Here is a 23,559-nt window from a genome sequence, read left to right on the forward strand (position 1 = left end):
CCGGGTTCCGGACCCAACCCGCTTGCTGCTGCCGAGGGCGGGACCAGCCGCGCCTCCCGTTGCATCAGCTGCCAAAGCCGGCTGGGCCTGCGCGCGGGCTCGCTCCGAGCGGCATGGCGGGGGCAGGGAGCCAGGTGAGTGCGCGCGCCCGCCCGCCTCAGGGTCCCTCCCCGCAGCGCTCTGGACTCGCGGACCCTCCGGGCCCGGGCTGGGTTTGAACCGGGGGCGAAAGGTCCCTTTAGCCCGGCCCTTGAGCCGGCCCGTCCCTTGGGGCTGGCTCACCCCAGGCAGCTCCCCGGCCCCGTGGCGGGTCCCCTTCTCGCTCGAGCCGGCTGGCCCGGCCCGGCCCGGCCCCGTGGCGGGTCCCCTTCTCGCTCGAGCCGGCTGGCCCGGCCCGGCCCGGCCCCGTGGCGGGTCCCCTTCTCGCTCGAGCCGGCTGGCCCGGCCCGGCCCGGCCCCGTGGCGGGTCCCCTTCTCGCTCGAGCCGGCTGTCCTGGCCCGGCGCGGCGCGGCGCGCGGGTGTGGTCTGGCAGTGCCAGCGAGGCGGGTGCCGCCCGGCCGCAGCACGGGCCGTTACACCGGCCCCGCAGAGCGCGCAGCATAAGGGGCTCCCCCGCTCCTGCCATCGGGACCCCTCGCACCCGTGATCCCTGGTAAAATCAGTGGGGCTTCGTGCGGGCACAAGGGCTGCGCAGGATCCGGCCCCAGGAAGTCAAAAAGCCAATTGAAACCCTGCAGAACAACACGTATAGGAAAATGGCCAGCGAAACCCTCAAAGACAACCAGGAGTCCTCGTGGCGCCTTAGAGACTAGTGCTGATACAGATATTTCCCTTTCCACTTTACATTGTCATCTCTTAGCCAGTGATTTAAATGTGATGTGATCTTGGGACTCTTCAGATTGGACTTCTAGCTCTAGACGGCACTAACTTTGAAAATGAAGAGAACCATAACCGTGCAAGGTGTTTTTACAGGTGGATAGAAAAAGGAAATCCCTGCACTGTGGAGCTTGCTGCCACCTTCCATATTTGGTAAAAGATAAAGCAAAACACAGGAAAGTATACAGAGCAGAAAGTGTGTTCCTTAGAAATGGGGAGTTACTGACTGTTCTTCACAACAAGTTGGTAAGTCTTATGTACCCAGTTAGAACTGGGGAAGCTGAGGTAGTAAGATGAAGTGACTTGTCTAAGGATATGAAGAATCCTTGTCAGAGCTGGTGTCAGGATTCAAGACTTCCTGAAGCCCTGTACTGTGCTGTGCTTAAACCAATGGGCACCTTCTCCATCACCTACAGAGTTAGGTACAGTTTTAAACTTGACATTGAGAAAGGAGAGAAACTAATCTTACTTTAATTTGTCTTTTTAGATAGCTGCTGAGGAAGAAAAGAAGGAATGGGGAAAGAAGAAAACAAAAGAAGGATCTGGTGATGGGAGTTGCACAGAGGTAAATTTCCAGTTCACTTATATGCTTTTAAACAATTTAATTTCGTTGCTGAACATCGTACCAAGGACATCAATGCATTGTACCACGGGTTCGCAAACTTCATTGCATCACAACCTCCTTTTGACAACAAAAATTATTACACGACCCCAGCATGGGGGGACTGAAGCCTGAGCCCAGCTGCCCCAGATGGTGGCCAGAACCGAAGCCCAAGGGCTTCAGCACCAGGCAAGGGGCCTGTAACCTGAGTCGCACTGCCCAGGGCCAAAGCCCTTGGGCTTTGGCCCCAGTCCCAAAAAATCTGAGCCAGACTCACTTTGGGATCCCAAACCACAGTTTGAGAACCGCTTCATTACAGGTACTGTGGTGGGTGCTCTTATGCTCCAGCTGATTTATAGTAATGACATGCAGCAGTGAAATAGTTACAAAATAGTTTTTTTCTTTGATGCTATTACAGCAGGTTACATTGGATTTGTAGAGCGGTCTGTAGTAATTCCCTTTTTACTATTAGTCCTCTGCTTTGCACCAGGATGAGGAATGCATTTGTAATGATGATGTAACCTTTGTCTTTCTAGTGGCTAAGTTTTCTAATTTTGAGTAAATGAGAATACATAGTAGTATAGACATGAAAAGCATATTTTTTTCTTAACTATGTACTTTCTGAAATTTTTATTGTTTGGCATATTAGAATTTTAAGCAATTTACTATAAACCAGGTACAAGCCAATGTTTGTTTAATTTAAATAATCTTAATCTAAGCTAAAGTTTTTTGTCTTTAAATTAGAAATTAATTATGATTACCTAGCGTTTAAACTGCTTTAGCAACACTTCTGGATGCAGACTATTCACGGAGTAAATGGGAAGAGTGGTAGAGTAGCAGGTTAAATGGGAATGGAAGAAGGAAGTGGAGATGGATAAGGAAGGTAGAGCATCAGTACAGGTTAGCTGGGATGTTAGTAAGATTTGATGCATTAGAATAAGGTTGAGCCAGAGTGTGTATACCTCTAGCAGGTGGAAGTAGGAGACCTTGAGCTGTGTAAGATACAAACATTTTTTGCTTGTAATTCAAACAATGTGCTGTTAGATTTTTCTTTTTTCCCCACTTCCATTTATTATTGTGGTGATAATGTCAGCAGCTTGCTTTTTCCAGTGTGTATTAAGCTACAGTAGAATTTGTGCTTCTCAAATTCTTGTTGCATCACATTAGCTGCTTTTTTTTTTTTTTGCTAAGAAACTAGCCTGGCCCCTCTCTATCTTTTGAAAAAGGATACTGACTAAAACTTTTAAAAGGACCCAAGTGAATTGAAGATCAGTGACATTAAGATTGCTAAATCACTTAGACACTTCAGAAGAATTTATCTTCTTTGCTTAATTTTTAAAGTTATTTTTCTTTAGAACTGGAAGTCTTGGCTAAATACTTCTCCTTCCCTCCATTCTTTTATATGTAGCTGAATCCCTGGCCTGAATATATCAATGAGCGTCTAGAAAAGTATCATAAACTTAAAGCAGAACATGATGCACTTCTAGCAGAAAGAGCTGCAAAAGACAGCAAACCCATTAAAGTCACATTACCTGATGGCAAGCAGGTTGATGCTGAATCCTGGAAGACCACTCCTTATGAAGTTGCTTGTGGAATTAGGTATGGCTGACTTCTGTGACCTATGCTATCAGTTTCAGACACAACTACTGCAAATTTCATCTGTGATCTTTTATAGTCCTTAGTATGGTGGGTTATTTCTTTATTTATTTCTTAGCACAACTTAATTTTATTCAAGGCATAATTGTTAGCAATCTTGCTTTTACTATAAATTCAAACTAAACAGCTTTCTCATTTCAAAACATAATTCTTTGCCTTATGAAGATGCTGTTTTTAAAATTAAATAATTATTTATAGACTGGATCCTGTAAATACATAAACGTGAGTAACTTTTACTAAATGACTATTCCTGTTGAGTTGGGAACTAATCAACCATGCAAATAATGTTACAAACACACTTGAAGTGTTTGCAGGATTGGGTGCTATTGCATCAGATAACTTAATCTGTTCTGCACTGACATGTGGAAGACTGATGGGTGACACACCTGTTAATTTCAGTGAGAGTCACCCATAAAAATATCTTAATTAAAATGTATGGCACATGTCAAAAAGAGCACTACGCTAACTTTGGGTGAATATCAAATGGTTAAACTTTTATTGTAGTTTTGGGCAATGTATAGTAAGCATCTTGGAAAATTTCATGGTCATGTTTTATGATGCTCAAAATTAAAATGAAAAGACCTTAAACTTCAAAATGGAAGCACTAACCCTATTGTGGCTAGGTTATTCATTGTACTTAAAAGCTTTACTTTGCTTTCTTGGTACATATGTTTAAGGCTGGCAGTTCATGCACATGCTGTTTGCATGCTCATTATCTGTCAAAATAGTTAATTTCTGAAAATTTGGCCTCAAACTTTAATTTAGTGCCCTTTATCATAAAAATAAAGATTGTACCTATGTTAATTTAGTGTCCCTGTTAAGGTCAGGGTGAGTTCAGTATCAGTGGATGTTTCTGAACAGTATTGGTACGGTTCTTAGACATCAAATGATCTTCAGCAGAATTGATTTCTTCTAGGTTGAGGTGAAATAAACTAAGAAGGAAAGACTAGTTTTTTCTTGGAGACTTGTTCAGCTCTAAATGAAGTACTTTAGAAACACTCATGGTGTGCTTCCTCTCTTGCAAGTCAATCCATCTGAACTACTGATCTGCTCAAACATTTAATAACTTCAGTTTAAGGTTCAAATGACTGCCAAACTTATCATCTTTAAGAATTGTTGGGTTTTTTATTTGTGAAGACAAATGTAAAGGTAATAGTACCTACTTGAAGTTTTCAAAAAGAAAAATCTGATCTCATTCAGGGACTTGCTTAAAAGAGGCTGCATCTCCTATTGCAGAAGAGTCATAGTAGCAGCAAGTACTGCCCTAAATAAGTCAAATATGTTAGTAAGAGTGCACCACAGTGGGAAATTTTGTTAAATAAACTACCTTTAGTTTCTTTCTGTTCTTCTCATATATATTAATGTGTAGGATTTTCTTAAGTGCTTAGTGTTGGTCTAACTTTGCTTCCATTGCCATCTGTGGGTGTTTTACCACTGACTTCAGTGGAAGCAGACTTAAGTCAACACTAAGCACTCTTGAAAATCCCATCCTGACTGTGCAGGGGAAAGGTTAGGGTGGAGTGTCTCCATTTGTTGATTCCAATAACTGACATACAAATTATTTATTGTATAGTCAAGGTTTAGCTGACAACACTGTTATTGCTAAAGTGAACAAAGTGGTTTGGGATCTAGACCGTCCCTTGGAGGAAGACTGTACCCTGGAACTGCTCAAGTTTGAAGATGAAGATGCTCAAGCAGTAAGTATCTTCCACTAAACTGGTTCTCCCCTCCCTTGGATGAGAAACTTCAAAACCTGAACTTAGTTCTCAGTGAGCGTAACTACCTTTAACATTTGTGGAATAAAGAATGAAAATCGCTGTGCATTGCATACCTTATTTTCTACTAACTACTTCTTAAGAAAGATGTGTGCTACTGCAGATATATATATATATATATATATGCTGGCATGTATGAATAGCAATTGCTTTGCTTGCAGTTGTGGTAATTAAGCCTATGTTAGGACTCTTGTGGTAAGAATAAGCCTCTAAATCTGCAATCTTAATCTTAATAATACATTAATGTGAGGGGGTTTATATTAGTGTCTTTTTTCACATCATAAAAATGTAGCTCTTTATTTTAATGATTGCTTATTCAGCTTAATGTAAATATGGAAAGTAGTATTAAGTACACTTTAAATGATATTCAGTGCAAGCAGCACTCAACTATATAGCTGGGATCTTAAATGCATACTTATTGTTCCCATATCAACTAACTCTGCCATATTGCACATATGATATAGTTTAAGGCATACAAAATAATTCTATTTATGTGCATCGTGGACAAGTTACAGTTATGATGAGATGCATAAATTTGCATTTTCAGATATGTACATTTAAAAACATGCAGTCATATAGATTTGGTTTTAATTTATCAACAAAACTAAAAATAGTAGCTTTGTAAAATTAATGTTCAGGTGTAATTTTTGTCTTCATTTGATTTTTAATTGAAAACACAAACTAATAAAAAATCCTATTTGCTATGTATCTCATGTTGTACGTGTAAGACTTACTAACAACTTAGGCCCTGATTTTGCAAACTCCTGCACAGGTGCAGGATCAAGACCTTATGTTCCAATTATATCTTTCAGACTAAGTATTGTGTGGGTGCAGTACACAAAGTAATGTAGGTGCCTAAACTCCAGTTTAAGTACCTAAGTCCGTGTGCGCAGCACCACTGTGATCCATGAAACTCCTATTTGCCTGCTGCCTAACCCTCTAGGCACCTAAACTCACTCAGTATTTAACTTTCAACTGTCGATGTTCCCTACATTTTAGATCCTGTGGCATGAGCAGTGCTACCCCACTCTAAGCCCTGTCTGGGATGATTTAGTTGTGGATTGGTCCTGCTTTGAGGGGGTTGGACTAGATGACCTCCTGATGTTCCTTCCAACCCTGATATTCTATGATAAGAGTTCAGACAACTGTCTCCTGCCTTAGCCTCAGAGCAATTCACGAACCTGGGAGGCGTTGAGGGGGAAGTTTAGTTTTTGGCTTCCTAAGTCATATGCAGGGCCCAATCCATTAGGTGCTCCTTGAGTATGTCTACCGGATTGGGTCTCATTTGAAATCTGGGATGGAGTGGAAGAGGGGAGAAAGAGAGAGAAATAATGAAAGAAGGATTGGAACAGGGGGACTAGACTCAGAGTCTCCCATTTCCCAGGTGGGTGCCCTAACCACCAGACTACAGAGAGTCTCTCTCTCTCTCTCACCCACCTAGTCACACTTTCAGTGTTTGTTCTCAGCGGAATAGCTTCAGCAGGTGAGATGAGGGTGCCCCACATCAGAATCTCCCATTGCTCAGTGTTCACAGCACATTCCTGAGAAGTGTGGGAGACCCCTGTTCAAATCCTTTCTCCCCTTCAGGCCAAGAGGGGAACTGAACCTGGGTCTCCATATCCCAGGTGAGTGCTCTAATCACTGGGCTAAAAGGTATCACAGATGGTGTCTCTTCCTCGTCCAGCCATTTTGTGTAGAATGAGGCAGGCACTTAACTCATTTCTGCAAGAAGCAGCATAGCTGTCTAAACCACTTGATTCTCCAGGCAGCAGGTTCCCGTTTGTGGATGGCAAACAAAGATAGGCGCCTTCCTGCCACAGGGACTTTGGTGCCTATCTCTGAGAGAAGGCCAGACTTGGCACACTCCCTGTCATTGTCATCTCTTGTTGGCTAGCTTGGGTGGCTCAGTGCCAAGTGTGCTGAATTTTCGTGGATCACATTCTAATGTGCCTGTCTCTCCTCACTCATTGTATAGGAGCCTAGATACCTAACTGGGCTATGTGGATCGCAGTGTAGTTGTCTCATTCTCTAGGCTCCTAAAAGTTAAGTGCTGCAGTGCTGTATCACAACACGTAAGTCCTTTCATGGATCCCAGCCTGTATTACCGCTCCATTGCTGCTATTTTAAAGTAGATAGATGATATATGAATATAGTAAATGAGGCTAGTCAATTAACATTAGTGCAACTTACTAAGTGAATTTTCTCTCCTTCCCCAGCCATTTGAGAGAACTTTTATGAAATACATTTTTCCAATACTTCACAGATGTAAAGATTAGCAAATACAATTTGTCAGATAATTACTCATGATTTTGGGGGGTTAAATTGGCAAATTGATATGTGAATCATTTCCCACAGTGCAACAGGCTCTAATACTAGATCTCCTCCTTCAAGGATCTGTAAAAACAAATCATCAAAAAACTTCTGTATGGATTTCAGAGGTTCTTGAAATGCTTTGTACATAAATACTCAAGCTGATCCCCTTTTTATCCCTCTCATTAGGTATACTGGCACTCAAGTGCTCACATAATGGGTGAAGCTATGGAGCGAATCTATGGTGGATGTTTATGCTATGGCCCACCAATAGAAAATGGATTTTATTATGACATGTACCTCGAGGATGGGTAGGTTCTTTCATTTTCACTTCCAGAAGGCTGGATTGTAACCCTACACTCCAGATCAAGAAAAAGACAGAATGCATAGCTGCGCTACCCAAAGAGCGAGAGTGAAGTCACAATCTGGGAGTCTCAGTCACAGTCTAGTTCCTGCTTCCCCTTGCTCCTGAGGCAAAGTACTCTGACCAGCCCTTTTTCTGATGAAAATTATTTCCCTCATTGCAATGACTCTAGTGCATGAGCTGATATGTTGTGGGGGCAGAACTATGGCAGAGATTACTAGTAAGAGAGAATGCAAATTTTTTTTTTTCTGTTGTAGAGGTGTGTCCAGTAATGATTTCTCTGCTTTGGAGACCTTATGCAAGAAGATCATGAAGGAAAAACAGCCATTTGAAAGACTGGAAATTAAGAAGGAAACTCTACTTGAAATGTTTAAGGTAAGTTGTTCTAGACTGTTGTTTCATATTTACTGTAGCTGCACAATAATGTTAGCTGTGGAACGTTAGTGGTGCATCTCCTATTGGTATTCATGGAAAATGCACCGTTGATGATGTGTGCAGCAAATTGACAATATATTTCCAAAGGTGTAGGTTTTTATATGGGTTTACTTGGGATATTTAATATTTAAAGGTGAGCACATATACCAATTCTTAGTTTTTTGAATGAAGGTTAATAATGGGACTGTGTTCCTGAAACACCAGAGTTCTAATCCGATTCTTCCACTGACTCTCATCATGGCGCTGGACAAGTTGTCTTTCTGTTACTTCGTTTCCCTGTCTGCAGAACTGGAATAATAGCTTACATGGATGTTGTGAACATGAATAGGATGGGACTATAACTCTTTGAGAACGTAAAACGCTAGTGATAGTAAGTGCTGGCTTTGCAGATGTCATCTGAAGCTGTATTCAGCAAGCTCTTAAAATCAATATTTAGATGACAGCACTAAGTCTGAGTATGAAATAATTTCTGTACTACTTTAAGCAACAAGGAGTCTTGTGTTATCGTGTAATGTCCACTAGATGGACATACATTAAATCACCATACTGCCAGTGCTGAAGTAGACATGAGCATTTTCCAATATTGTAGTATTTTTGATTTAACTCCATTTGCTCAGTATTAGCAGAGTGAACAGACCTTAGAAGAAATGAAAATCATAGAATTGTAGGACTGGAAGAGACCTTGAGAGGTCATCTAGTGCACTCAGGGCTAAGTATTGTCCAGACAGTGGTTCTCAGCTAGGGGATTGGGGCCCCTTGGGGGGCTGTGAGCAGGCTTCAGGGAGTCCACTAAGCAGGGCTGGCATTAAACTTGCTGGGTCCCAGAGTAGAAAGCTGAAGCCCTGCCGCATGGGGCTCAAGCTGAAACCTGAGCAATTTAGCTTCACTGGGCCTCCAGTGGCATCAGGCCTCATGAAATTGCCCTGCTTGCTATCCCGTAATGCTGGCCCTGGCTTTAATATGCAGAAAAACTGTTGTGGCACGCGTGGACCATGGAGTTTTTGTGGCATTTTTTTTTTTGGGGGTGTGGGGAGCAGGGGCACAGAAAGAAAAAGATTGAGAACCTCTGACCATATCCCTGGCAAGTGTTTGTCTAACGCTCTTTAAAAGCTCCAGTGATTGAGATTCCACAGCCTCCCTAGGCAATTTATTTCAGTGCTTAACCACCCTGACAGGAAATTTTTCCTAATGTCTAACCTAAACCACACTTGCTCCAATTTATGCCTGTTACTGCTTGTCCTATCCTCAGAGGTTAAGAACAACAATTTTTCTCTCTCCTCCTTATAACAACCTTTTATGTACTTGAATACAGTTATCATGTCCCCTCTGTCTTTTCTTCTCCAGACTGAAAAAATTGAGTTTGTTTAATCTTTCCTCATAGGTCATGTTTTCTAGACTTCTGTTGGCTCTTAGGTTAATTGCTTGTCAGCCGAATTACTTTTCTTTCAGAGATCAGCAGCAGTAATACTGGTGTATACACAAGGATTATGGGGGTGGGAGGGAAGCAATTTTATAAGCTTTGAAGGAAACAACATAAATATCGTTGGTTGCCCTAGTTTTAAAAGAAACATTGCAATTCCCCTTGTGAATAGAGCTCTGAGTGTTTTGTCTAAATCCTCATATATACTGTATAAGTTATTTAAATTCCAAATGATTTGAATGAACTTTGCCGCTTCTCAGAAGTGTCCATGCAAAACTGATGCTGATAAAAGCTTCATAGCACACCATCATATATTCCTTGCAGATGAGTGAAAGAATAATATATGAGTTGCATGTGTTCAAGACCTCTCAGAATTTAGCATCAGAAAGGCTTTTTTAGAAGAGTGCCCTCAGCTGTGGAACCCAATGACCAGAAATCAAGATGAACCTATGTTGTTCCGTATAGAGCAAAATTGATTTTTGTGAAGGTCTACCCTGAATAGGAGGCCACACATGAACCCTCAAGTGCTACAAAAAGCTATTCTCCATCCTTTAATCTCTATATCTAGCCCATTCCATAGGATACTCTCCCATCTATGGGTTCGGAGGAGGGGAATTAGTTTGTACATGAACACGCATTGAAGGGTTCTTTTAAATTAGTAACATAGATTGTTTCATACAGTGGCAATAGCACATAACAAATACTTAAGTTTTGAATCGCAGTTTCGAATCGTGAAGAATTAACATGGATTCTGCCATTCTATTCCCTCCCAGTATAATAAGTTCAAGTGTCGGATCTTGAAGGAAAAAGTCAACACTCCAACTACTACAGTTTACAGGTAAAAAATATATATACACACGCGCACACACTGTAATGCTAGTGTCTGTAGTATTTACTAACATAATGTGGGCTAACTGAGCATTGTCTTTGTTTGCATTTCCACAGGTGTGGTCCCTTGATAGATCTGTGCAGGGGCCCTCATGTCAGACATACCGGCAAAATAAAGGCATTAAAAATCCATAAGGTAAGCATTGAGATTCTGTGCCTAATTTTAAACAAGATATTTATCTATTGACACTGTGGGCCAAGTCTCTGGGAGAATGGGTGGGGGTCTGGCCCTTTGTGCCACACTGCTAGTCTAATCTGATCATAAACTTAGTTTAGCCCAGCTGTGGGAGGAGCATTCTGATGTCAGTGACCTTCCAGTGATGCAGTCATATTATGGGGGCTTAGGCCTACGCTCATTGCTGATAGCATAGCAAGAGAGGGGACATGGCTCAAGAAAAGGGGTGTAGCTAGGTACACCGTATGCTGTGCCAATCCTGGCTTGTAATTTTTGCCCTTTGTAACTGCTCCTTGCAGCTTATTGTAAATTGGGCAGCCAGAGGGGACTGATCATGCACGAGCAGCTTGAGGAGTAGAGAGCAGCAGAGGAAATCTTTAAACCACCTTTTCACACAGTTAGCCGACTTGTGTTTGTGCATCTTTGCTACAGTTGGGGAACTTTATTTTTTAGTGTGTGGATTTAGCTTTCATCATGATTAAAAATCTAAGATCTCTGTATTCATGCTTGTGTTCTTTTTACATAGTGCCTTTATCAGTTTCATTTTTAACTATAGCTGGTCAGTTTTTAATTATTGCATGCCTTTAAAGAACATATCACAGAGCTTGTACAGTGGCAGTCATAATGGCGGGTGCTGTTGTCCTTCTAATACTGTACCATTTTATCTGTCTTCAGAATTCCTCAACATATTGGGAAGGCAAGTCTGATATGGAAACCCTCCAAAGGCTTTATGGAATTTCATTCCCAGATGTAAAAATGTTAAAGGAATGGGAGAAGCTCCAGGAGGAGGCTAAAAATCGAGATCACAGAAAGATTGGACGGGTAAGACAAACTTAGTGTATTTTTAAAATTCTGGCCAGAGACTACTCAGTGATTTAAAAAGCATATGAAAGACAGCACCTATCTGCTAATGCTTCAGAATTCAGATGAAGTGATTCACAGAAAATGCAGTAACAAGTTTCATAATTAAGTGATTGTCCTCTTCAGAATGGAGCCCCGAAACCACTACAATGGACTGTAGACAAATAAGCATCTTTCTAGAGTTTTTGGCTATTTTATACATAATCAAAAACCTAAACAGGATGGTAACTGTCCTACACAGAGTAACTGTGCACAAAACATGAAAACTCTGATCTTGGGTAAAGCAGGAGATCTATAGCCAGCAATGGGTTTACTTTAGTGCTGTGTTGAAGCCCAAGAGGAAGCTTGTTCCTAGAGGGGACTCTTACAGCTTCTTGTTTCTTAGAGATTTTTCTTTGTACATCTCTAGAATCCATTATATACTCAACTTTTTTCTTCTTGATTATTGCTGATGTGTATTTCTAGTGTTTGTAGTTATGCCGCATTTTTTATTTTTTGTCCTCCAATAAAATAAAATCATCTTAATGAAAATGCATTGTTTTGGACAAGGTGATTAATAGTTAGTCCTGAATAAACTGTTAGTCTGCTGTTTCTATTTCAAGAAAGGAGACAGCAACGCACTAAAATACCTCCTGCCCTAAAGCAGGAACACAATCCAGTGAAGTATCAGCTTACTGATTAATTATTTGAACTGTGCTTTGGGGAGATGTAAAATGTCACAGCAGGACTAGTTATTGTTAGTAGTAATAGCAGATAAGATGAATCTTGAGGGGTGTAGTTAAGAAGCCATCGCACACAGATACATGAAATGACAGGTATATGTAGGAACATCAATATTAAAATAGGAAACCTTAATCTTAAGCTATTGCTCATGACGAGGAGATATTTACACAGGGAAGCATATCAGATCTACTGCACGTTGCTATTTTATAGTATGTTAAATTTAAAAAACTAAACAATACTGTAGTCTGGATAGTGATGTGTAGTAAGAACTAACATTTCGGGCCTGACTTTAGCTGTAACATTGGGAGAGGAAAAGGGTATGATCAGAATCTAAACATATCATATAAAACTAAGATGTACCAATGTTTTCCTACAGGACCAAGAACTATATTTCTTCCATGAGCTCAGTCCTGGCAGTTGTTTTTTCTTGCCAAAGGGAGCTTACATCTACAACACATTAATTGAATTCATCAGGGTAAGTAATATCTTTGGATTTTTTATCTCCTGTGTTTTATAATAAGATTTCTAGACAAAGAGCTAAAAAGGTTTTAGAAGACCATATAGCAATACAATTGGGATTAATTTTAAATGTTTATGCATTCTGCTTTTAAAAAATATATATAGTATACAGTACGCGGGTGGTTTAATATATGTTTGCTTAATAGGTTATTGAATTTAGCATGGCAGAGTTGGAGAGCTACTTTTTGGAGAATGGCATGTAAAAAAGCAAAAGAGATGGGGAAAACATCTTGACATTCTGCTGTGATATTTATCTTGTCACTGCACCATGTTATGTATTTGTGCTGCACTACAGTGCAGACATTACAATACAATATCACGAGGCGCATCCAATTATTTTGTGACTCTAACAAATGGAGACTGATTCTCGATTGCTTCTATGGTTGCTGGGATGGAGAAACATGTTTCTTCTCTTATTTCCCTCCTCTTCACCCTCTCTGGCAGCTGCAAAGAATGGGAAGGAATCTTGGCAGCCCCTGCCTGTTTAACTCATTATTGCCTGCATGTTTCAGGGGAGCAACTTTGCTCGTTTTTATTGAGTCATGCACAGCAAACACTGTATTAAAGAGACAAATGTCGCTTTAAGCCACAGGTTGAGCATTGCTATTCTAGCCTGCCTTATTAGTTCTTCTGTTTCTTGGGTCTATTCTTTTAGAGCGAGTATCGGAAGCGAGGATTCCAGGAGGTTGTCACTCCAAACATCTACAACAGCAAAGTCTGGATTACATCAGGGCACTGGCAACATTACAGTGAAAACATGTTTTCATTTGAGGTGGAGAAGGAAGTCTTTGCTCTGAAGCCCATGAACTGCCCAGGACACTGGTATTTATATAGCACCTGTTTCATCAAATATTGCCAATTTGTTTGGACTAGCTCTAGCTTTCATATTTTCCACCCGATTTGCGAAAAAATCCAAGCCAGGTGCACTCTGGTATTTTTTTTTAATAATTTATTTTAATACTATTGCTTAATTTGATGCGAGATCATGTATGAATTTCTAGCTGTTCACAAGTCTCCAGTTCAGAAACACATTCTTAACTGATATCTTCAGTTCAGCTCTGTAGCTTTCTCTTTCTCGTGTTTTCTCTGGTTGATTTTAGTTGATGCCAAGATGTACATGCTATCGTGGTGGTTTTGAGTAGTCTGCACCTCTCACATACAGACCTGTTGCTTAGGCACCAACATTTGAAACACTATCAAAGGTGATATAATCTGATAATTAAGGACCATATACTCTACAGTGCCTAAGTTCAGTGCGATACAGTTATGAATGCCATGAATCAATAATTTCAAGGGCTAGATATTCAAAACTGGCTGCCTCCTTTGATCCCCAAAACATTGTATGCCTGATATAGGTATTTGTGCATAGGTGCAGTGCCAGTTTTTAGTGTATGCAATGGGTGAACTTTATGGGAAGAATATGACTGGCATTGGTTAGAACCATAAGGAAGTCCATGTCCTGAGAAGACTTATGCTGAAGAGCAGATCAATGATGAAAATTGGATTTTGGAGTACGAAAACAGTGTAAGGAGCTACTAAAGCTACTCAAGTAATTAAGGAAATGGGTAGATACCATCTTGATATCCTTGGAATCAGTGAGTGTAGATGGACAGTTTTGAACAAACTACACTTTTAGAGAAACAAATATGGCCATCATCTCTGCAGGAATGAGGATGGTAGACATGAAGCTCACAAATCAATCCTAGTGTCCAATGAAGGAGAGTAGGCACTGACTGAGCGGGAATCAGTCAATGAAAGAATTATCCCTGTTCACTTTCAGACTAAATTCATTGTCATGCAATGCTATGAGCCAACTGGTGAAATGCCAGACGAGAGAAAAGATGCTTTTTATGATTTGTTACAGAATGTGTTAACCAAGATCCATAACATGACATAGTGACTATGGGCAATTTTTAACACAAAGGTTGGAAGTAGCAATGATGGATTGGATAAAATTATGGGCAGCAGGGGTTTGAACATGAACCAGAATGGTGAACAATTGGTAGAAATTTTCATCATGAACAAGGTAGTGATAGGTAGAACAAAATGTTCTCAAAAAGAAATCCATAAAGTGACATGGAACTCCCCATATGGTATTAAAAAGAACCGGATAGATCACTTCTGCATTTCAGGAATATTTTGCAGCTTGCTGGAAGAGATATGTACAGGGGAGCAGATGTGGGCGGTGACCATAACTTTTGTATCACTACACTGAAGAGCAAGTTAAAGATGAAGAAGGTTAGAAGAAGACCACACATCAGTAGCACACAATTAGAAGTCCCAAGCACAAAAAGTGCTTTCAGTTTGCACTGAATAACAGGTTCAGTGTTCTAATGGAGTTAAATGAAGAAGACCAAGACATTGATACTCTGAGGGAAAACTTCAGAGTGGTTTCTACAAAGTGCAAAGAGTTCTAATAAGAATGACATCTAGAAGGGGAGAATGAATTAGCGATGTTATTTGGGCAGCAGTGGAAAAGAGAATAAGTGTAAAGCAAAAGCTCATGTGAAGAGACAAGAAAATGGCAAGAAGAATGCAGAGCTCTGGACAGAAGGTGAAAAGGAGTGAGAGAAGAGAGAAAAGGGCGTATATTGTTGTGAAGAGCTTGAATATGGTAGCCAAAGAGGTGCCTTAGAACCTTGTGTAAGACAATCAAATAGCGAACAGGAAACTTTAGCAGTCGTGCAGGGCCTATTAAAGGTGCAAATGGAAAGATTCTTACTACAAAAAAGGAGGAAAGGAAAAGATGGGGAGAACATTTTCCGGCTGTTTTAAATAAACTGAGCCAAAGTGAACTACTAAAAATACATGATGAAGACCTGCCACTAGAGCTTGATATTGATTTAGGAGCATTACAGTGGAAGAAGTTAGAAAAGCCATCAGTAGACTCAAAAATGAGAGAGCAGCTGGAAGGGATAACATTGCTGGAGAGATGCCTAAAGAAAGTGACAAAATAACTATCCAGACTTTCCTTCTGTTTTTGGGTAGAATATGGAATGAAGAAAAGAACCCAACCCCGTTGAAGAGAGACCTTATAATAATAATGCCAAAGAGGGGTGACCTTACCAACTACAATAACTGGAGAGAAATCACATGACTCTCGGTACCTGGCAAAATCCTGTGCAACATCATTCTGGAACATACAAAGAAACAAATAGACCTTCAATTCAGAGAGGAACAAGCGGGTTTTAGACTGTTGAGATCATGTTCAGACCACATTGTTGTTCTCAGACATATTATAGAACAAAGTGTGGTGTGGCAAGTACCTTTTGTGATACATTTTATAAATTTCCAGATGGCTTTTGATAGTGTACCCAGAGACAGTTTCTGGAGAATTATGGCATATTATGGCATAATTACAGTAATCAAGGATTTATATGATAATGCTGAATGTGCAGTCTGAGATGGTGACAACACCAGCCAGTGGTTTGCAGTGACAACTGTAGTAAGACACAGAGTTTATTATGTTCCTAGTATTGTTTGTCCTGGTGACTATGTCATGAAGAAAGTAGCTGCAGAAGGCAACTGAGGAATTTGATGATAAAGCACAATTGCGTAACCTTGTTTTTGCTGATGACATTGTCTTAATGGAAGAGAAGACATAGCTTTTGGCAGATACAGCAAAACAAGTTGGTTTGTTCATCAATAAGGGGAGGGCAAAGTATGTGAGTCTTAGCTCCGCTGTGCACTGCTGCCACCCCAGAGTCACTCGAGATAAGCGGTACCAGGCTGGAGCCTGCACCCTGAACCCCTCCTGCATCCCTTACCCTAACCCCCTGCCGCATTCTGCACCCCAGCTCCTTGCCCTGAGCCCTTTCCTGAACACCACACCCCGCCCCTGCAGCCCAGCTCCCTGCCCCAGCCCTACATTCATGGCCCTGCATGCAATTTCCCCACCCAGATAGGGCCCTCAGGCCAAAAAGTTAGCCCAGCCCTGGTCTAAGTAGAGCAAACCAATCTAAAGATCCAAATATGGTAAGATGATGATGGACATATTGAAGAGACACTTTAAGGATGCCACCAACACTACTTCCATGAGAAGTGACAATAGGGACACCATCTGGAGAGAGAGAAAGGGCAACCTAGAGAAATATTATACAGAACAAAAGAGAAAAGCCAGATCATCAACGTGATACTCAGAAGTCTGAACAGACCAGCACAAGACCAAAATAAATGGCAGAAACTGTTGAATGCATTATGCATCTGCGAATGTGGGAGGATAAATGGGGGAGGGAAAAAAAAACGTGTGTATGTATCACCATCTCACAGGTGAAGTTTAGGAAACCAGATTGTAATATTTGACTCAGATGTTGTATGGCTCTTAGGAAAAAACCTTCTTTATCTTTCTTCCAAACAGCCCTGAATTTTTTTCCCTCTGAAAGTTTTCTCTGGGTTTAACTCTATACTGTATTACAACTTGTAGATATTACTGGAATTGCTAGCATCTGGCTTATCAGAATGTACACTGAGGATCTTTAATAGTTTATTTGAAATTCATTCAGGATTAATGAACCTTTTCCTTCAGCCTTATGTTTGACCATCGACCAAGATCGTGGCGTGAGTTGCCGCTGCGTATGGCAGATTTTGGAGTTCTCCATCGTAATGAGCTGTCAGGAGCCCTTACAGGACTTACTAGAGTACGGAGGTTCCAGCAGGATGATGCTCACATATTCTGTGCCATGGAACAGGTAAAGCATATTGTTGAATAAGATGATGTGTTAAAATGCAAACAACACAAAGCCTTAAATATGATTTGTCTTCATGTAAAGATTGAAGGGGAGATAAAGAGCTGTCTGGAGTTCTTGCAAGCTGTGTATGGTGTGTTTGGATTTTCCTTCAAACTGGACCTCTCCACTCGTCCTGAAAAGTTCCTTGGAGATATTGAAGTGTGGAATCAAGCTGAAAAGGTAATAGGTAACTTCACTGGCCTGGTGTAGAGGTTTTAGCTGTTTATTCAAGTAGTGGGAAACTGGAATGTCTGAGAGGGAAAAATGGGCCTCCAGGTGGACTGGTGACAGCTATGGCTGTAAGCAATTCAGCTCGTACAGCCATTTTTAATTTTTTCTGCCATGGGTTAATAATAGCTCTCAGTGTATGGAGATGATGATATGAAAACTGGAATTCATTTTAAAGAAAGGACTAGAAGATGTGACTACTTAAAATGGAGAAGAAAGCAAGATAAGTTTTTCTCAAGTATGTGTGTGATCAGAATTTTGAACCACCATCCAAGAGCCAAGCTGCACCTTAATCACGGTAGTAGTACTGCTAAACTGAACTGCACAAGGGAAGCGAGATTGGGTCCCCAGTTATAATTGAGCATTGTTGACAATTAGGTAGGGAATGACCTAGTATTCACTAGCTCTCTGTGTGTGTAATTGACACTGTACTATGTGGAAGAAAAAATATGGCACATGAAATAAATACAAAGTGAAACCCTAAAAACACGTATCCTTTCTCCAGCAACTTGAAAACAGCCTCAATGAATTTGGTGAGAAGTGGGAATTGAACCCTGGGGATGGAGCTTTCTATGGACCTAAGGTTAGTAAATTAAAATATTTTGTTAGCATCTTTCCTAAGTAAGTGTCTCAACACTATTGAGGGGATGATAACATTCCCATCACCATAGTATTTGAACATTATTTTTGGTGGATAGACAGCGGAATAGCACTAGAAACACTCCTTAGAGAACTTCAAAGAAATATAGTACTCCAAAGCCCACAGTTTCTGGAGTTCCCAAAATGATAGTAAATTTAGAGTAGATGTTATGGTATTTTTAATCACACGAGAGGCTTGGGATTCATCCGTCCCCTGACAGACCCCAGTTCTGAGTGTCATCCTACAAACTCCCTCATGATCTAGCTTTGTAGACTCAGCCAGGTGCATTGAGTAGTTTTAATTTTTCATTAAAGCATCCTGCAGTGCTCGGGAGGGAGGATATAAAATGAAATGTATTCCTGAGAGAATTGCTAAGTCATGTATATGAAAGCCTATCCTTAGAAAGCAAAGATTTTGAAATAAATTCCTTTGTCCTTTATGCTGTCTCAAGATACTCAGTCTGGAGTTATATGCTTTCCCGGGATGTAATTTTTTCCCTCCTGTATGTAGCTTGATGGCTAACTCTAAAGTAGTGAGGCAAAGTTCTTAGTTGTTTTCATGTTAGATGCTGCAACTTTCAGGAACTTGTTTTGTGCTTAATATTTTTCTGTTTCATGAAATCAACCCAATTTACATAGACAAAACAATCAGGATTAATGTTACTGTAATGAGCAAGTAGATAACACATTGGGAAGCATGAACAGAAGGTGGCACTATTACGCCTGGTATGAAAGTTTTAGGTGTATTGGGAATATTCTGTTTAGAGATCAGTAACTTCTCGCTGGTTTTGTTTTTTTAAAGCAGCAGTTTAGTTTGGTTTCTAATATTCAAGTTTTAATCATACACTAGCCATGAACAATTCTACCTGAAGTAAAATATTGCTTCTGGTATTTGCAATTTTGTAATTACTATAGTGTGCTTCTATTCTTCTTGTGTGAATAATTTTACATGAGTATTGCATTCAAAAACTATCCAGGAAAATGGAGTTAGAATTGTATTGACACCTCTTTCAAGGAACAGTAAGCCCCTTACAGGCATCTGAGTAAAACTTTTCAAATGACTTGTTCTGAATAAGCTATTCAGTAAACATAGCCTACTTTTCCATTCACAGATCAGTAGCAAACTGATTTGATTTCTATGAATGTAGGTTAGTTGTAAATATTCACAAAATGATTTGAACAAATTTCACCTTGTGGACTGTTAGCAAACTATTGGTGGTTACAAATGTTCATTGTTCACCTTAGATCTTGTCCATACACAAGCTTGCACCCACATAATTAAATCATTTTAGACTGGTGCATACATCTGTGTGAATACATTTCAGGTTAGCTTAAACCTGTTCCTAATAGAGTAAAGCTGAATTGAAATAATTACCATGTAGCCTCTTGCAGTGGTTTAACTAAAACAGTTTAAAATTGTACCTTAAGTTAAGTTGGTGCAGCTCTGCATGTAGTCAAGCCCTAAACTAAGTGGGATTTTATTTTTTAACTTCATGATTGGGTGACTAAATTAATGAGAATACCAAGCAGCACAACTTCTGTTAAGAATTTTGATGAATAACTGTCTGTTTAAAGGGTTCAAAAATCCAGAAAAACTGACTAACATCAAAATACTTGGACAACAAATGGCACCATGTTTTTTCGCCCCGCCCCCCCACCCCCCCAAAAAAATTAAATCACTTTTTGTTTTGACTGAAGGTCACTGGGGTGTTTGTTTAGTAAAACAGCTTAAACTGATTTAAAAGTTTGGCTTTGTATATAAATAAAATAAAAAACAGGTCTCCTCCCCACCCTTCCCTCCAGTGATAGAGTGGTGGAATAATAGGGACAATTTGCTAAATGATTAAGGCCCAGATCCTACAAATACTTCCTTACATGCTTAACTTTCAGCCAAGGGTTTTTTAGGATTGCAGCCTGAATTTAAAAGAAAAGCATAATATGCATACATTCAGATCTGGGAGCCAAGTTACTTTGATGAAACTGAGCAATCCAAAATAAAGGAGTATGATCTTCATTACTCCGTGGTCTCTTCCTCAACTGATAGCCCTCACTGATGGAGGTTTGCCCTTTAGCATGTAATGTAGGCTATGAAGCTGACACCTTTTGATTATCTAATATTTTAAGTTAAATAGGCCTGGAATTTGTTCAGCTACATGTTGCAGAAGTCTTGGTTTGGATGATAATTGTTCATTTTTACTTTTTAAAGTTATTCTCATGTACAATTGAATAGATTCAATGAGAACTCCATGGAAAGTGAGTTCAGTACACTGAACCAATGTGCAAATTTAATCTGAATTAGTGAACCTCCTGTATTCATTTCTGTCAGAGGGCTCAACACCAGGCCCTAAAAGCCACTTATGTCTTACCTTGCACTGAAGAGAGACATAGATGATGTATTCACATGGTTCCTTAGAATAGATTTCACTCAGTGTGAAGTGTTTGAAAATCTCTTTGCTATAAGAGGGCATTGCTGTTTCTTATAGACCCTACTAAAAGTTTGATTTGTTTCTTAGATTGACATTAAGATTAAAGATGCCATTGGCCGATACCACCAGTGTGCTACAATCCAGCTAGATTTCCAGCTCCCAGTCAGATTTAACCTCACCTTTGTGAGGTGAGTACAACTAAAAATGTTAGTATATAGTAGTTACACAGTCTAGTTTTCCTGTCACTTGTAGGCATATTAAATCAGTTTACAATATTTCTTTTATTTACAGCCATGATGGTGATGACAAGAAAAGGCCAGTTATTATTCACCGGGCCATCTTAGGATCTGTGGAAAGAATGATTGCTATCCTAACCGAAAACTATGCAGGCAAATGGTAACGTTGAAAAATAAACTTATTGTCCAGCCAGGGAGTGAACACTCTGGATGGTGTACGAGTGGATTAAGCATGTCTAAAAGAGTTAAAGAACACCAGATACTAGATAATTGTTTTTTTTCTGAAGGCCTCTCTGGCTGTCTCCTCAGCAAGTGATGGTGGTGCCGGTGGGACCAACATGTGATGAATATGCACAAAAGGTGAATTCATTTTTTCCAAGATAAATTTGTGATTTAGTTGCATTACTTAATTGCCATTAAGTTCTGTTTTTAATTAACGGATTTATATAAATTCCTATTGTAAGTAAGTTATATTGTATTCAGATGGTAAATTAAGCTGCCTAAATTCTAAATGGACCTTAATCATCAGAAGCATGAAGTCTGGATTCTGGATATCCAAGCAACAAATGTTGATGCTGGAGAGAGTGTTTCTGATTGTGGAGGCAAAGGAAATTGCTCAGCTCTGCAGCTAGAGGGAAAACCCATGGAGAAAGTATCTTTACATTTATGTCCTAATCCTGCAACTGCTCCACTCAGGTGGACCCTCAATGCCCACATTCATTTTGAGTAATGATGGGGGTGGAAAAGACAGGTGTCCTTGGCGCTATTAAACAAAATACAATCCACACAAATAATGCTATGTATATCTCTTTCAAACTCATCAGGCCTAAACTTTAAAGGATCTTCTGATCACAAAGACCTATAGCTCTCCTGGCTTCAACATTGCTAAATTCTCGGAGAGTATCCATCCTACTGGATCTGGGTAGTAGATTGCTTAGTGATTTAGTGTGTGTGAGGATCTCCTGCCATGTCCAAGCCATATTTCAGTGCCCTGTGCACATTTTCAGCACTACCAGTTTCAGCACTATCAAAATGTGTCTGCCTCTGAATGAAAGCAAAACAGAGATTTAATTTTAATTTTTGGCTGTCAAACCTCAAATGGTCCCTTTCACTCAAAACCTACGTATTCTCATGGTTGAGGGTTTAAATAAGATTTTGTCCTTTTATTACTTAGGTCAGACAGCAGTTCCATGATGCTGGATTAATGTCTGATGTAGATGTGGATCCTGGGTGTACGCTGAACAAGAAGATCAGAAATGCTCAGCTTGCACAGTATAATTTTATCCTAGGTAAAGAAATAGCATGTGGTGGTCATGTAATACAGTGGTTGACTTGTTTTTCTTGTATGCAACTGAAATTTGGTCTAACTCATTTTCCCAGTGAGTGAGGGAGGCAGAAGCAGCAGTTTACACCTGTAGATTCCTTTTTAAGTTTCTTTCACAGCCAGCATCCTTCCAGCTGTGCATGACTGGCTAGTACACGCTATGGAGCCAATCTCTGCTGTTTTGTTAGCTGAAGAGATTGCTGTTTAGTGACTCGATACATTGACACTGCATCAGGAAAAATATTTTGGTTTCTTTCAATCAACAGGGCAAGACGCTGGCTCAGTCAAAGATCACATTAAATGGTTTGCAATAACTTGATAGTTCCCATGTCAAGTGTATGCTAAATGAGGAATGCCACATTCTAATCGCTGATTCAGGCTGCATTCCTATATATCTCGATGCATTAATGAGTCTGTGCACATGTGCCCAAGAGCTGAGTCTTGACGTTGTGCAGCAAAGATGAGAATCTGGCCCTAGAAGTATAACACAGCATTGTTAACAGAAGCACTGTCAGTCATGGGGTTTTCATTATTCAGTATGTCTGCTGGAATTACTAAAGGTAGCTTTAAGTTTAGGGATGGGGGCAAAGGAGGATGCAGTGTAGGATTCAGTTGTCTTGTCAAGCATTAGTATGTTCTTATTCATAATTCTTATTTAAAGAAAAGTGTGGTGTTTATTTTTAATCAAGCCTTGAGCAAAAATTATATTAATCTGTGGATTTTGGCTTTGTTTAGTTGTTGGTGAAAAAGAGAAGGCAAGTGGAACAGTTAATATCCGTACTCGAGATAACAAGGTGCACGGTGAACGAACAGTTGCTGATACTGTGGAGAGGCTGCTACAGTTGAAACGCTGCCGATGCAAACATGCTGAAGAAGAATTCTAACAGATTTTATTTCCCTACCTGGTTTAGTGTAAAAAGGGTGATCGGTTTCATAAAGCAGTTAAATCCTATTGTAACATCTTATTTGCCCTAGGTTGATTTTGAAATAGATCTTCAAATGAGCCAACAAAAATCAACCATGAAACACCTTTCTATATTATTCAGACATTACATGTGTCTATGGAAAGACCATTTTACACAAATGATGCAACAAAGCTTCTTGGTATCTGATTGCAAAAAATGAAGCCAGGTGACTAAGGCTTAATATGAAGTGAGGGAAAATGGAACTGTTAATGAAGGATTAAATATTGTACTAGTACTTTAATCTTGTTCTAAGTAGACTACTAAGAAAAATGAAATTTTGGTAACCATGTCTTTCATAAGGTTCAGCGTGGGCATGTGATGGATTGTAGAGTACAGCAGAGTGACCACATTGGTAGTGTTAATTTTACATCTCAGTATAACTGAACCTGAGGACTTGGACCCTAAAAATG

At 40.0% G+C, this 23,559-nt stretch overlaps 1 protein-coding gene across 1 annotated transcript; it reads left to right on the plus strand.

The window, feature by feature from the left end:
• Nucleotides 1–59: 59 nt before the first annotated feature.
• TARS1 (threonyl-tRNA synthetase 1) lies at nucleotides 60–23,454 on the plus strand. The gene is made up of 19 exons (XM_050943799.1): nucleotides 60–134; nucleotides 1,365–1,442; nucleotides 2,887–3,077; nucleotides 4,708–4,831; nucleotides 7,409–7,530; nucleotides 7,841–7,958; nucleotides 10,212–10,276; nucleotides 10,384–10,462; nucleotides 11,177–11,323; nucleotides 12,462–12,560; nucleotides 13,260–13,426; nucleotides 17,130–17,292; nucleotides 17,374–17,511; nucleotides 18,065–18,142; nucleotides 20,712–20,812; nucleotides 20,916–21,020; nucleotides 21,148–21,220; nucleotides 22,035–22,149; nucleotides 22,920–23,454. Exons 1-19 carry the CDS (start codon nucleotides 114–116, stop codon nucleotides 23,066–23,068), a joined length of 2,133 nt encoding a protein of 710 aa, XP_050799756.1. The 5' UTR covers nucleotides 60–113; the 3' UTR covers nucleotides 23,069–23,454.
• Nucleotides 23,455–23,559: the final 105 nt, after the last annotated feature.

This window comes from Gopherus flavomarginatus, chromosome 3 (genome assembly GCF_025201925.1).
Source record: "Gopherus flavomarginatus isolate rGopFla2 chromosome 3, rGopFla2.mat.asm, whole genome shotgun sequence".
Classification (NCBI taxonomy): domain Eukaryota; kingdom Metazoa; phylum Chordata; order Testudines; family Testudinidae; genus Gopherus; species Gopherus flavomarginatus.